A 16,955-nucleotide genomic window follows, 5' to 3' on the forward strand; every position below is an offset into this window, starting at 1 on the left:
CAACGACCGCCAAAATTTACTACTATTCTCAATTTTATTTTATAGATTTTTTTAGGGTACTTTTTATTCCGATAAATCAAAAATTAATTTGTGGCAGATCTAAATTACATTCAAGGTTCTGATTAATGAGTTTCATCCATTCATGTTTTGATTATTATCTACTCATTTGTGTGCATATGATAATCCATTAAATATTTTTTTACTACTAATGTCACATTTATAAGCAATTATGTGACTCCTATAAAATATCATTCACTATTGAATTACAGATAACTAAAAATTTGGTATTTTAATAATTTAACATTATATTTCAAATTATTTCCTTTCCTTCTTTTTCATTCAAAATCAAAACGTGTAAACTGTAAATACAGTCTGATTGCGTCATGCGTGTATTTTGTACTAACATAGTACTGAAGCTAAGACTGCGATATACTGTGTGTGATGTGTCGGATCAGTGTGGGTATTTTTATTTATTTACTGACAATAATTAATTCGGGAATGTATAATCAAAGATGTAGTCAATAGTCAATTAGTGTGTGTTTCTGTTATGTAAAGGCAAATCATAGTAGATACGCTAATTAACTACTTGCTTTGTTGTGACTCTTTCAACCAAGTTTTCACAATCCCATAACAATATTTAAAAAAGAAGTTTTATAGATAAGCTGAGTATAAATTATATTTCAGACTTGTCATGCCAAAAAAATATATCCTTATTAATGATTATATTATACAACTTGTGTAAAAGAAAGAGAGTTTCACAACCCCCAGAATAGTGACCACCGTGAAAGGGATAAGCAATAAATCCATGGAGAAGAATTCAACTGTATATCATATTTATACCCCTAATATACCCTGAAATGCAGTTGGTATACTTATTGTTTTCCACTTGATTGGTCGGTCCAGTTTTTTTTTTTTTTAAGCAGGGCATGAAAATGAATCCTCCATATATTAATTATTTATTATTATTTTTTTTTTTTTTGTAAAATAGACTCTTGTTATTTGTAATTTATTTATTATTATTATTATTTTTTTTTGGTGTCTTGTTGTTTGTTATTTACTAAGGCTATAATATTTATTCAAATCTTAAGTGGATTTAATCAACCTTCAAAAATAGGGCCTTCCGTGGGGAACAAGGCACAATTTGACCGCGTCAACCATTCAAATTTTTTGTTTTTGGTCATGAACCATTCGAATTTTGAATTGCTTCCATCAAGGGACGAACAAGGCCCAATAGAGACATGATCAGCCCAATATAGAAGTAATTGAGAGAGCCTACTAGAAAGCCCATATATTAATTAAAGGCTTTGAAGAACCCAATTCAAGAATTAATAAAAAATTGTGAAATTTCTAATTGTTGAAATTAGAAGTGTAGAACTGTTTTATCTGTGAAATTTCTGCTAGCAATAAACAATTACAAGAATTGGAAAATCAAAGTTCAACACGAGTACTGGTCCTAGTTGGTGTGACCATAGATATGTTGAGTTTGTTGACTTGACAACGCCATGCTTTGACATACATACACGTTTACAATTCCAAGATTGAAAAGCTAACTACACATCAAAAAATTGACAATTTGGAAAACATAAAGTTACTAACTAATCGCAGTTTCTCTACTTCAAACTCAAACGTGACCCGCATTCTGGCTTCACAACATCAAACATTGAATTCTTCTCCTCACACCAACTTCATTTCGTTTAGTATATATACATTTGAATTATACTATGCTTATATTTACGGTGACTATAATTGAAAAGTGTTACTAAAATTAAAATAATTTTTTTCATATATTTTAGTAATATTTTTTAATAATATTTTAAAAAATATATTATTAAATAATAAAAAATATTATTTTAATTTTAGTATTATTTTTTAAAATACTATAATTATCAAAGCCACTATAACATAGATATATTAGAACGATTCATATATATATATATATATATATATATATATATATATATATATATATATATTAACTTGTAAGAAATTCCAAGTCGATAATAAAAGTATTTGTAAGAAATTTTAATACTCAAGTCGATAAATTTTTTGTTTGTTACTACAATGCATAAAATTAATTAAAATCATTACTATCACACCTAAACATATAAATACATTTAAGAGTTATTACTAAATAATAAAAAAATATTATATTGAGTTTGAAAACTTAAATTATTATAATTATCAAATATTATTAAAATTATTAATTAAAAAATTGTTATTAATTTTATAATTGCTTCCAATTGTAAATATAACAAGTGTGTTAGTATGTAGAAAATTAAAAATTTTTTTTTTGGTAAAGTAATGGGGCCTAAATTCAACAAAAGCAAACTAATAAATTTGATTAGTGGGTCTGGAGACCTTCCAATCTTGCTCCATGAGGATTTTTAAGTTTGGCTCAAATTTATCAATGAAACTATATCCAAATGATTTGTTCAAACTATGTTTAGACATTCCGTCGGCACAGGTGTTGCCTTCCCTGTAAATATGCAGAACTCTAATTTTCCAGGGTTTCGCCAGCTAGTCTTAGACTTTTCTTAGAAGAAAATTGTATTGACTATGAGATTCTCCTTTTGTAATCTGTTTTAACAATAATTTTTTTTATTCCCAAGTTCCAAACTGTTTGTAAACCATAAAAATTTTTTCATATTTCTGCTTGAAAAACTTGAGTATTGCCTATCTTTGCCTGGAAGCCTGCAACCCACTCCCCATTCCACATTCGGATTAAACCGCCACACCCAACCATACTTTTCACTTTTGAAATTGCTCCATCAGTATTCAATTTTACCCACCCAACTGGAGGGGGCATCCATATGCCTTCCTGGCTTTTGGTTTCATTTATTGTGCATTTCTGACTTCTTCTTTCATAGGCTTTCTTGTAATTATTGAGAGAATTCCTAATCACTTCAACAGCGTTCTTGGGTCTTACATAAGGAGGAGAGAAGATCTCAAGGTTTCTCCACTTCCATATCATCCAACAAGCAACATAAAACTCATCTATCCACTCAGATGGTGACTTACCAATGAAATTTTTGCAAATTTAATTCAATCCATCCTTGAAAGTTGATGTTAAAAAACAGGACTACAGCAGCGGGGTTGATGAGCTTCACCCAAATTGTCACAGCTCTTGGACAATATCTTATCACATGCAAGATAGTTTCAGGTTCATGCTTACAATGATGACAATTAGGATTAGTTCCCATCATAGATGCTCTTCTACTGGCTGTTAGAATTCTACCATGTAACAGTTGCCATATGAAAATCTTTATTCTCTCTGGCCCCTTCCATTTTCAAATTCTCCATCCATCTGTCTACATTATCATTCACATCCCACTCAACAAGTATTTTATAAGCCGAAGCGATTGTGAATTGTCCACTCGAGGACTGAGTCCAGCACAATGAGTCTTTCAAATTACTTTTGGGGGGGGGGGGAGGAATAGCTCTGATTTTATCAATGATAGAAGGAGGGATGAGAGTATATAAGTTATCCAATTTTCAAACTCCTTGATTGTCCACATAATCTGCAACCAAATCTTCCTCTCTTCCCATTTGAATTGGATTGATGGCAGCTCTACCATGACAATCTTCATTCGGTATCCATTTATAACTCCAAAAAGATATGCTTGTTCTGTCTCCAACAACTCTTCTACAATTATTCTCCACTATATGCCACACTTTGACCAGTTCTTTCCAATTGGGAGAGTCAGAAGCTTTAAAATTGATACCTGAATCCTCTCTACTATGAATATACTTATGATAAAAAACCTGAGTCCATAAATTATTGGGTTCAGTCAACAATCTCCAAACCAATTTTATTAGAAAAGCATCATTAACAAGGTTGAGTCTCCTAAGCCCCATTCCTCCTTGATCTTTGGGTAAGCAGAGAGTCTGCCAATTAACATGGTGCATTCTTTTCTGATTTGAAGTGTCACCCCATATGAATTTCCTTTGCATTTTCTCCATTTCCTAGCAAATACCTTTTGGAATTCTCATATGCTGCATATCAAAATTAGCAATTGGATTTAAGATCGACTTGGAGAGGGTTATTCTCCCGGCAAACGATAAACAATGAGACTTCCACCCGCTTTAACTTGCTTTGCATTCTTTCCAAAACATTCTTAAACTTGTCCTTCCCTTTCCTGTGATTGGTGATGTGTGCTCCCAAATACCTCCCCAAACATTTATTTTCTTTGTAATGGCATAAGTCAATAATAGCTTTTCTGTCTGCCCCTCTAACATTGTTGGAGAAAGTTATAGAGGTTTTAGTATTGCTTACTTTCAGCCATGAAGCTGCACAGAAAGCTTTCATAGATTCAAGAATCACTTTTATTTGTTTCTCGGTAGCTTCTCCAAAAACTAGCAAATCGTCTGCAAAGAGGAGGTGGGATATGGAAGGGCTTTGTCTACCCACAGTGATTGGATTCCAAACGCTTTTCTCCACAAGATCTTCAATGAGATGAGATAATCTATCAATAGCTATGACAAAAAGGTAAGGAGATATTGGGTCTCCTTGTCTAATACCTCGAGAAGGTTTGAAAAAATCCGTCTTCCCCCCCATTCCAAAGAACATTGTACGAGATAGTAGAAACACAATTCATTATAACCTTTAACAGTTGCTCTTCTAATCCGAAGTCTACCAGACACTCTTTAAAGAAATCCCAACGAAGTCAATCATAAGCTTTCTCAAAATCAAATTTAATCGCCATAAATCCTTTGCACCCTTTCATCTTCTTCATGGTGTGGGTTAATTCTTTAGCTATCAAGATGTTGTCATGTATTATTCTACCAGGCACAAAGCTAGATTGAAAGGGGGAGATTCGGTCCTTTAGCGCAGGCTTCATCCTATTCACGATGATCTTTGATAGACACTTATAACTCACATTACATAATAAAATGGGCCTGAATTGGTTGATGGTCTCTGGTAACTTCACCTTAGGGATGAGTGTAATTAATGTTTGATTGACAGTTTCTACCATACTCGGCATGCTCCAGAGAAGGTGGATTAGTTGCCCAATGCTGCCTTTAATTATGCTCCAATTCTCCTTGAAAAAAAGGACTGGAAAGCCATCCGGACCCGGTGCCTTGAAGGAGCCTATACCAAACAGTGCATCTTGAATTTTTTTTTTCTGTTGGTTTTAAATTAAAGCTTCTTCTAATATCCTCTTCCAGCATGGGATAGGATCTTGTGGTAATTAGAACCAGAGAAAGAGAGTTATCATGCCTATAAAGACATTAAAAAAATTTCACTACATGTTGGCAGAGCTGCTCTTGATCATCAATCCAATCACCTTGTGAGTTCATAAGCTTTAAAATTCTATTTATTCTTCTTCTAATGATTGTTTTTGTATGATAATATTTGGTATTTCGATCTCCCTCTACTACCCAAATATCTCTCGATTTCTGCATCCACATAATTTCTTCTTTATCCAGAATTTCTTCAAGTTCATTTGTTAGATTTCTCTCCAGCTCTTCCAAAAAAGGGTTTCTTCCATAAGATGATGCTTTTTGAATTCCTCCAATTCTCCTCATAAGTGATCTATTTTGTCTGCCAATGTGGCCAAAAACCTCTTTGTTCCAAACCATCAAATTTTCAGCAAGTACTGATAAGGATCTCCCCCAATGTTGAGCTCCACTCCAATGACTTTCTACAAACTGCTTGAAATCAGGGTGCCTACTCCACATTGCTTCAAACCTAAAAGGTTTATTGTTTGCAAGGTTATCTTTAGGCATCATAGATATTAAGAGGGGGTGATGATCTGACTTAACCCGCGCTAGAACTTCAACTCTCGCCTCATAAAATTTTATTCTCCAGTTTGCATTAGCTAGAGCTCAATCTAGCCTCTTGAAAATTCTTTCAAGATTCTCCCATTGCGGTCCCCTCCAAGTGAACTTTGGCTCTACTGATCCTAGGTCAATCAACATACATTCTTCGATCCATCTTTTGAACCTCTTAAAAGCTCCAACATCTGTTCGACCTCCACCTTTCTTCTCCGAAGGATCTACTATTTCATTAAAGTCACCCACCACTAACCAAGGACCTCTAATCCCATTCTTGATCATCTTGATATCATTCCAAAGCTCTCTCCTATTCACCTCTCGAGGACTTGCATACACGGCAGTTAGGAACCAATCCTCATCATAATCCTTCTTAACATTCATGTGAACACATTGCATTTTAGATTTCAAAATACTTATAACAATATTTGGATCCTTCCACATCACCCATATGCCCCCGCTTAAACCAACAGCTTCCTCAATATGATAAAAATCAAATCCAGACTTACTAATGATCTTCCTAGCTTTCTCACCACTACATCTTGTTTCCAACAGAATGACTATATCAGGTTTATTAATCCTTACAATTTTCAAAAAGGTGCGACTAAAGGACTCACTAGCAGCACCCCTACAGTTCCAGCACATAACTATCATTGGAAAATAAAAGGAAGGTAGGAATAACACCAACCTATTCTACCATAGGCATGTCTTCGTCTCCCTCTAGAGCAAACCTATGTTGAATCCCCAATGAGACTCCATTCTCTGCATTAAGCATAATTGGCTCTGAACGCTGGGGCGAGTTGGGCCTTGTTTCCTCATATTTTCTGATAGCCTCCAACATAACGTCTGTTCCTATCAAATTTAGATCAGGAGGTGCAGGAGGTGGTCCTTGATGGTCCTCCATGTTCTCATCCTCTTGAATCGTCTCGGGGACAAACTCTTCAATCATACTTGTCTGTTAGGGTGAATCCTCAATATTTTGCTTTGTGGGAGACTCTAGTAGATGAACATCATTAGTGATTGGGACAAGAGAGGTTGTTTGTGCAGGGGTCAAGTTGTTTCGTTGGTTAATCAAGATGAGGCTAGGTTCAGTGGTTGGATTTTGCTGTAGAAAATTCTTGTGTTGGGTCAAGGGGTTATGGGCTTGAATAGTCATGTATGAGGTCAAATCAGGCTTGGATGTAGAGGGCTCAAAGTTAGGATTCTTTTTGGTGGGTGTTTGTGTGTTTGTTTTTTATGCTTGTTTTTGGGCTTTTTTTGTTTGGTTATGGGGCACAAGATTTATAGGCTGAGAAGAGGGACTCGGGACTTTACTTGGAATTTCTTCAATAAATGTAGGTTTCAAACCAGTGGCTACCTCAGCATGATTATTCACTTCATCATTCTCTCTCAGAATGGCAAATCTCATACCTTCGTTGCTTTGAGGATTCCTAGTACCATCCACATTCATACCTCCACCTTCTACTCCACTATTCACTTTTGTTGCTCTCTTTCCACGATTTGTCCTTTTGACTACCATCAAAGGACCATAATCACTTCCATCATCTTGAATTACACTTTTACCCTTATTTTTGGAATTATCGTTACTGTCCTCCTTCATTCCACCATTCTGGGCCGATTGAGTTCTTCCTCCATCTTCCTTTTGAGCAGACTAATCACCTTCTTCATCTCCCTTCTTCTTATCATCTAAATCAATTCCATTGCCAGGCTTCTCATGCACATTTGATTTTGGGTAGTTGAATTTATCATGACCAACCATGCCACACCTAAAATAAATATTGTGCAAGCCCTCATACTCGACAGTGTATCTTACTCCATTAATGGAATATTGAGAAACTAGAGGTTCTGTCAAATCTAACTCTACACAGAGCCGAGAGAACTTACCGCGACATTTATCTGCCGTGTTTGAGTCCAACTTCAAAGTCCTTCCAAGAATGTTTCCAATCTTCTTTAGCATCTCCTCTTCGTAATACTCAATGGCTAGACCCGGGAGTCTCACCCATGCTACAATATAGTCTATGGTGGCTTCAACTGGATTGAAATTTGGCTTCCATGGTCTTAGGGCTAGATAATAATAACAAATTCTCCAAGGTCCTCCAGTTAAAGCAAAGTCCAAATCCTCCTGAGAGAAGAATTTGACTATGAAGTAATCGTTCCCCAAATCTATTACTTCAATGGATCCCTGTTTGCTCCACATGGATTCAAGCCTCCTGCTTAGAACCGGAAGGGAGATCCTCCTTCCCAAAAGCTTTACTATAAGAGTATCCCACCAGGGATGTCTAAGCTTTTTTAAACCAGCTTCATTGATGACAAAATTATACATCCCATTCACCTTCTCTACTCTGATATCTGGCTCTTGCTGTTTATCAATTTTTCAGTTTTCGAGTGCTTGTGATGGAGCGATTTCCATAACTTCATCCTCATCCTCTGAATTTTTCTCAGACTCTGAGAACTCATCATCTTCCATCTCTCCCACTGGGATCTTTACTCCTTTTACTGCCTCACTAAAAGTTTTGTGCCCAGTACCTGCCCATTCGTGTTCTTCCTCTACTCCTATCATCCAGTCTTCTTCCCTAGGTACCAGTGTTACTTCTCCTGTGAAAACTTGACCCTCTCCTTCCTTGCGCACTTTCTTCATGAGTCGCTGCATTTGATCTTGCTCAGTTCGGTGCGGTTGTCTAGGTTCATGTGCCCAGGAATGTCCCCCATGGACATAACCCCCTCTCATGGTGGTGGTGCAAAACGAAAACGTAGGTGTGTGTACGGAGAGAAAAATGTTTTAGAGAAGACACTTTCTATTGGTTGGTAGAAACATTCTAAAAATAAGTTTTTTATTTGGACTAAAGGGCAATATAAGTCCAATATGATGAAAATGTGATCTGCCTTTGTGCAAAAATATTCCATGCATGTGGCTGAATTATTTAAATGGATAACAAAGTTATTTGGGCCAAAAAATATGTGTACAGTCCAAAAGACTGTAACATCCTCACTATTAGAATATCACGCTTCCGGCTGCGCTACTCTGATAGCAAGAAGTATTACGACGACTTTATATACTTAATATTAAAATAGGAGTCTTTGACTCGACACCGCATCGCCGATTTATTTGAAAACCGAAAATAAATACTTTATTTAAAAAAAACAAACAGGCATAGATTCATATACAAGACTTCTTACATAATAGCTTATAATTTAATATACATATAAAATATATAACTCTTATCCCTCTTACAAAATTGTAATAACAAAGACGAGGGAAGAAAAATTATCTAATTAATACAATATCATATAAACCAAAATGCAGTGTAACTTTCATAATGCTCCTTCATCCGATTCCTGAAAAGCTAAAGTTGTAGGGGGTGAGAACCTAACCACACGGTCTCACCACAGAGTTTTAGAATTTTCATAAGAAGATATTTAATAAAAAAATGATTTCAAGCTCAGTTATTATCATTGCCTTATGAACCTTTTAAAAACCAATAGCTAATCATTCAAAACCTTTTCAGAGAAACAATATTTAATCTTTCAGAAATTCAAAACCTTTCTTTTATTATAAGAAAATCTTAATAAAAAACTAAACACGCAATCAATCAACACAATCATCAATTCAGTACTGAAACTCATTCTCAAAAGTAGCACACCAGGCCAAACACAGGCAAAACAGACAAAGAAAGCACAGGTTTCGGTAGCAGTTACAGTAAATGGTTCAGGTAGCAGTTAAGAACAGTTTAACAATTATGCAAACCAAAACAAATTCAAACCCAAGCAAAGCATACAAATGCATATGATGCATGCTTGTCCTATGGCTAATGAGCTCATCTATCGATTATACAGCTAACCCGACAAATCCGGTTTGCTAAACCATTAGACTGTCCCCCGACACGCTTCCCCACGAGTCTATGCACAACTTTTTCTCATATATATATATATATATATATATATATATATATATATATATATATATATATATATATCAAATCGCTCAATAGGGGTACCATTCCCAGGAATTTATAAGTGCTTGGTCACCCTTACGTCGTAGGGTCAACAGAGTATCAAGTCTCAACTTAGAGCAAGTGGTGGCAAGCCACTGCGTCTTCCCAGGGAAACTCGTGTCTCAGATAATTCAAATTCATAAGCTATATGAATAATTCATTCAACATTCATCCATATCTAAGTCATTCTCAACATCATCATCATTCGTCAATCCATATCTCATTTTCAAATCCATTCAAAAATCATATTTCAAAGACAATCCTCATCATCCTTCTTTCCATTCCGTTCATCAACAATCCCAATTCAAAACATAATTCTTTCTTTGATAGATAAATTAACCTTGAACCATATAATGTTTAAAACCAAATCTTTTAAAATAACTACTTCAAACAAAACTTCCAATTTTATAAAATTTTGGCAGCATCTCCTTTAAAACTCAGACTTTGCCACCCTTTTCGGGTCCCGTCCAAACATTCCTCAAACCTTTTCTCAACCAGTTCCAAATCTCAATCATTTTCCAAAATTCAACCAGTTCTAATATCAAATTATTTTCAAATCCAACCATTTTCAATAATAAATCTTTTTCAAAATTAAACTGCTTCTAAAATTAATTCATTTTCATATCTCAAGTCATTTCTAAAGACGATTCATTTACATTATCAAAATAACTTCAAAACCAAGAAAAAATACTTTTCATAACAGTCAACTAAATAACTTTTAAAACTAATTTCTTTTCAACAATCACACACCACTCAAGCAATCAAGCAATCTATCATTCAGTCCAGCAATCAACCACATTTATAAGACAATCATAATCACATACATATATTTCTCACATTAATATCTATTTATAGCAACTCTATAAGATAAAAGAAATTTTAAGAAAACCCCTACCTCAGTTAGTCAAACCATAATTAAACACGTCAAAGCCCTTTTTTTTCCTTGCGGCCTACCACAACCACGGCTTCAGACCACTTCCGAGGCAACAACAGTGACTTCAAGCATGACATACAAGCACTGATACTCAATCCTATGTCAAATATTACCACAAAACCTCACCACAACCAACTCATATACATTTTTCAAACATTTATATATACTAGAAACTGCAATTTTAAAATAAATTTTTTACCTTATTTTTGATATAATTAGTAGGAATTGGACTCAACGAAAAAGTGAAATAGTGGCAGTAGGTGTTAGGCAGAACGGATTGCGGGCAGGGAAAGCTTAGCTCAAACTTCAACGACAACAGCTCTGGCTGACAGAAAGGCACCAAGGATAGCCATTAAACAGAGGGCAAAACAAAGCGGCATAGAGCAAAAGCAGTGAAGGAGGAAAAATGCCGGTAAAGAATTTCACAAAAATATCACGTTGCAAGTATAGTCCTAAACCGACAGTTATCCTCAATCAATATTTAAATTGTTTGTCACTTAATGCAAACCCAATAAACTTAACCGAAGTATTTAAACCTCAGGTCGTCTCTCAAGAAATTGTAGGGAAGTGTGTTTATTATTGGTTATGGAATAGTATATATATATATATATATATATATATATATATATATATATATATATATATATATATATATATGGGTTTTGGAATAAGGAACAAGAAAGTAAAATAACAAGGAAAGAAAATAACAACTAAGAAAAGTCCTAATAAGGATTGAGAATTGGAATTCCTATCCTCATTATCATCATCAATTGTGATGGTAATTGCCTTTTGCTTTCACTTAGTTAACCTCTAACAATGAAGAAAAGTCAAGTGAGCAAAATCAACTAAAGTTCACAAGTCCTAATCAAAGACTAGATTTAGTGAAGTCGAAGCCAACTAGCAATTTTCAATCACCAATCAACAAAAGAATTTTGATAACTCAAGAGTCTCTAATTGATCAATTCAAGTTAAGAACATAAAAATCTAATTTAAAACCCAACCAAGCATTTTATCAAATACTTGGAAGGCACAAAATAAAGGCATAAAAAAGTAACAAGGAACATTAAATATAAACACCCAATTGAAACAAATTAACAATGACAACTGAAGAAAGCAATAACAATATGAATATATAAATTGCATTAACAAAGATCCAAAGCATCAAGAGTGCATAAATATAAGGATAATAAAGTGAAGGAAATAACAAGTAGCATTGAAGAACAAAGGTGCTAGAACAATAATTTACAAGAAATTGTAAATAAAAACAGAAATTAAATCTAAATCTAAGATGAAATTGGAGTAGAAACCCTAAAACCTAGAGAGAGGAGAGAGCCTCTTTATCTAGAAAACTACATCTAAACCTAACTAATGTGAATGAAAGTATGAATGATTGATTCCCCCCTCCAGCTCCACTCTGCAGCCTCTAATCTCAATTTTCGGGCCTGAAATTGGGTAAAAAAGGAGTCCAGAAATCGCTCCCAGCATTTTCTGTAAATTGCAGCACGTGACGCTCTGTCACGCGTACGCGTCGCCCACGCGTGCACGTCACTCGTCTTCTGCACCAGTCACGCGTACGCGTCGTCCACGCGTGTGCGTTGCTGCCAGCTTCTCAAAACTTTAATTTCTTGTGTTTCTTCTACTTTTGCATGCTTCTTATCCATCCTCTAAGTCATTCCTGTCCTATAAATCCTGAAAACACTTAACACACATATCACGGCATCGAATGGTAATAAGAGAGGATTAAAATTAGCAAATTTAATGCCAAAAAAGCATGTTTTCAATCATAGCACAAAATCAGGAAGAAAATGTAAAACATGCGAATTCAATGAATAAGTGTGAGAATAATGGATAAAATCCACTCAATTCAATACAAAATAAACCATAAAATAGTGGTTTATCAATCTCCCCACACTTAAACATTAGCATGTCCTCATGCTAAGCTCAAGAGAATCAAAAGAGTGAAGAGGGATGATAGGACTTATTTAAATGCAACCTATCTATATGAATTCATCTACATGCAAAAATGCTTCTACTTACTATCTATTTATATATATATATATATGTGGTCAAAGTGAGTCAAATTTCCAAGGAATCATATATGCACAATCAAGGGCTAACTCAATCATATCAAAGCACATTCACAATTGAGTTGAGTTATTCAAAAGAGTTCACAAACTTGCAAGATAAGCAATGATTAAATATGGACATATGGAGTTGAGCAATTGAACCCTCACCGGATGTGTATATGCACTCTAATCGCTCAAGTGTTTAGGGTTAAACCACTCAAAACTCCTCTAATCATGGTTTTTAAAACTTTATTCTTTATCTAACCAATCAAAAAATATTTAGTATACAAATGCAAATATCATGAGGGCTTTTTAAGGTTGTAATGGGGCTAAGGTAAGGGTGAGGATATATGTATGGTCAAGTGAGCTATCATTTGAATATTTGACTAACTTAAGTTCTCACCTAACATATACACACACTCTATACAATTCTAAAATCAAGCTTAGTCACCCAAAATCTCACTTTTACACATATATTTACACTCATGTATCAATTCTAATTCCATCACATATGCACTGATCTTTTTATTGAACTTAATATTGGGGTAATTTTATCCCCTATTCATTTATTTCTCTTTTTTTTTTATAGATATGAAAGCATAATACATCAATGCATATGGTTTTTATAATTTAACACGAGTAAGAACCCAAATTCTCAATATTTGTCAATAAAAACAAAACACATTCTCATCAACCAAAGTTCTCACATTTCTCCACACTTAGTTGACACACTCTCACTATCTTAAGCTAACCAAAGATTTAAATAGGACAATTAATTGTTTTTCCGCTTAAGGCTAGTGATGTGGTAATATAAAGAACAAAAAGGGGTTGAAAAGGTTCAAAGTGGCAAACAAAGGTAAATGAAATGGTAGGTTATTTGGGATAAGTGAGCTAGAGTCAAATGATGGCCTCAATCACACAATTGCATGGAACAAACCAAAGATTGCAATCATGGAGAAGAAAATACACAAGAATAAAAATCACGGTTAAATAATGTAACCATATAATTAGGCTCAAAAACTCACAGGTTGTGTGTTCTTAGATCCAAAACCATATTCCAAACTATATATATACATCATGCAAGTTTCAAAAGGTTTCAACTCAAATCAATGTGAATCTTAATGCCCTTTTTAAGAAAAAGAAACATTCCTTGAAATTTTCATCAAATTGACCAACATTTATTATATTATATATAATAAATGAAATATTGTGATTATGAAAAGCTAAAAAATTTTAGTTCACTCCCTATTTTCAATCATACCAAATTCTCATATACAAAAGGGTAAACTAAGCTCAAAAATCCATATTTTTTCAAATCACAACTACTAGACCATATAACTAAACTAAAAGATGCAAATCCAACTAAAAATCTAGAGTATATACAAGCCAAAGTGCAGAATGAAATAAACTCAAAAGTATCCAAAATAACTAATATATACAAAAGCTGAAAGTGTAATAAAGTAAAAATGTGCAGGTATTGAAAATAAAACAAAATAAAGCAAAATAAAACAAAAGTCTGAAATGGTTCACCAAAATATAGACTCCGAAGATAACGGCACCCTCCCCACACTTAAATGCTAGCATCATCCTCGATGCTCTCAATCAAGCTGAGTGAGAAGGATTGTCGCCCACTGGTCCACTGTCAGCTGGCAGTGTCTGTGGCACTGTCAGATGCTCAGGATGAGTCTCGTCATGCTGTGCAACCTCCTGCTGGTCCTCCTCCTGCTCTTCCTCCTCCTCAGAGTGCTCCGAGGGTGTGTCAAGCTCAGGGGGGATGTCAGTATGCCCAGTAGTCATAATCAGCTTCAGATGGGCATAGCGCTGCTTGTTGGATACTCTGATTGCTCATAGCGTCGCTGATTGCGGCGCTCCATCTGATCAATGTGCTCAAAAAGGCGCTGCACAAGGTGGTAAACTGGCTGAGAAGTGGATGAGGGTGTTGCTGAAGTAGGTGGTGCTGCAGGTGCTGCTAAGGATATGGCTGCCTCAGTAGGAGGAGTAGTATGTGGTCTGTGGCCTAGAGGTCCAAACCGCTTGCCATGCGAAATAAACTTCTTGCAGTCGGTAATCAGTGGTCTCTCATCTTGGGGCTCCCAAGGTACCTCAGCTCGAATAGCCATCTAAGTGATCAAGTAGAGAAAAGCCAAGGTGCCTCTGACATGGACTCTAGACATATACTTCCTAATGAGTCTTGGAAGGTATAGGTCCTTCCCTTCTATGACACACCAAATAAGGATGATCATAGCTGTTGGCACCTCTAACTCGTGAGTGCTAGGCATAACATAATTGTTCAGTATCTGTTGCCATAGCTTAGCCTCATCATTGAGATAATCAACCTTGATATCCCGTGGAGTTTCCTTCGACTTTTTCATAGCCCACGGAACATCTGGATCAATGGCTATAGTATGCCGGACGGCATCCCAATCAAAACTCATTAAACGAATAGCCTCATCGGCCTTTTGAAAACCATCCGTGTCATCTGTTTTAGGCCAGAAGTGGAGGATATCCTATATTGCCTCCTCTGTGACCAAGTCCTGCTTGCCCTTGAGCTGAATTGCATCAAGGGTCATCCGATAATAGTTGGAATAGAACTCACGGACCCATGATGCATTCACATCTGCTAACTCCCTATCCAGAAATACCCAACATCTCTGTTCAATTTGATGTTCAGTATACTTCCTCAAATCGGTTGTTATTCTGAGCTTCCTTTCCAAGTAGAGTTTTCATTTTTCCACAAATACCAGAAACCGGAGTTCACAGTAAAGGTTATCAAATTTGACTGAGTCGTTAGCAAGCACAAGTTGATCAGTTTTTTCTTGATTAGAAAATTTCTTTTCACACCAAAATTCATCCGATAGAACAACGGATGACTGTCCTCTCTTCCTTTTACTGGAGCTGGCCTTAGCATTTTCTTTCCCTTTCCTATCAGACATCCTGAAAAATAGAATTTTCAGGGTACAGATTATCAAATCAAAGCAGAGAGACAGAAAGGCAAATAATATGTAAGCAAAACAAACAGAAGATAGGCAACAGAGGAGTTAAAGCTAAAGTATGAAGTGAGTCAAAAAGAGATAAATCCTTGGAATGAAAGAAAAGTAGGATTCAAAAAATCAATCAGAAATCACAATCCAAGAATCTATACAATGAAATTTAGAATGCTTGTTTGTTAAGAAACAACAAGTATCATGCCTCGAAAGAAACTAAAAGAGTTAGTTTGAAAAGGGTAAAAACTAAAAAGAAAAGTTAGAAAGTTAATTAAGTTAAAAGTTAGAGAAGTGGGTTAAAATTAGTGGCATGGTAATGTAGTTCCTAACTAAAAGAAGTTCAAAAGGTTTAAGAACAAGAAAGCTCACATCCATGCATACAATGCAAGTCATTGATGATGAAACATGTAATGCAAGAAGCACAACAAGAATTGAAATCATCAATAATGCATTTCAAATAGAAAGGGAACCAAAAGGAACGGAAATACTAACCCATCACCCCATGAATTGGCTTTGGTTTAAACCAAATAAATCAAAAGTCAAAAGTACTAAAGTCAATTCATGAGTGGAAGTTAAGAGTAAAACAGTTTTCAGAAAAAATTTGGGCAGCATTCCGGCAATAAAAAGGACGTTCCCGGATAAACGAACAGCAGCAAAACAACTTATATGAATCCAAAATAAATCAAATAGGTACAAGAAACATCAAATCCATATGATTCAAGCAACATTAAGCAAAATAAAACAACTCAAATCAGCATAGCAGCAGTCAAACAGCTTATATGAATCCAAAACAACTCAACCAGTCACGCATACACGTCGTCCACGCATGCGCGTCGCTGCCAACTTCTCAAAACTTCAATTTCTTGTGTTCTTTTCATTTTTTGATGCTTCTTATCCATCCTCTAAGCCATTCCTGCCCTATAAACCTTGAAAATATTTAACACACATATCACGGTATCGAATGGTAATAAGAGAGGATTAAAATTAGCAAATTTAAGGCCAAAGAAGCATTTTTTCAATCATAGCACAAAATTAGGAAGAAAAATGTAAAACATGCGAATTCAATGAATAAGTGTGAGAATAATGGATAAAATCCACTCAATTCAATACAAAATAGTGGTTTATCAAGCAGGAGCAGTTGCAGGTTCTTACCAGTCAAAACGGTGCTAGCACTAGTCTCTCTCTTTCTGCGACAAGCTCCAGCCCG

General features: G+C 35.3%; 1 protein-coding gene across 1 annotated transcript; it reads right to left on the reverse strand.

Moving 5' to 3' along the window:
• Positions 1-7,423: 7,423 nt before the first annotated feature.
• Positions 7,424-8,095, reverse strand: LOC130945678 (uncharacterized). Its single transcript, XM_057874381.1, has one exon. The coding sequence runs from the start codon at positions 8,093-8,095 to the stop codon at positions 7,424-7,426; it is 672 nt and encodes a 223-aa protein (XP_057730364.1).
• Positions 8,096-16,955: the final 8,860 nt, after the last annotated feature.

The sequence above is a fragment of the Arachis stenosperma genome, chromosome 8, assembly GCF_014773155.1.
Source record: "Arachis stenosperma cultivar V10309 chromosome 8, arast.V10309.gnm1.PFL2, whole genome shotgun sequence".
Lineage (NCBI taxonomy): Eukaryota > Viridiplantae > Streptophyta > Magnoliopsida > Fabales > Fabaceae > Arachis > Arachis stenosperma.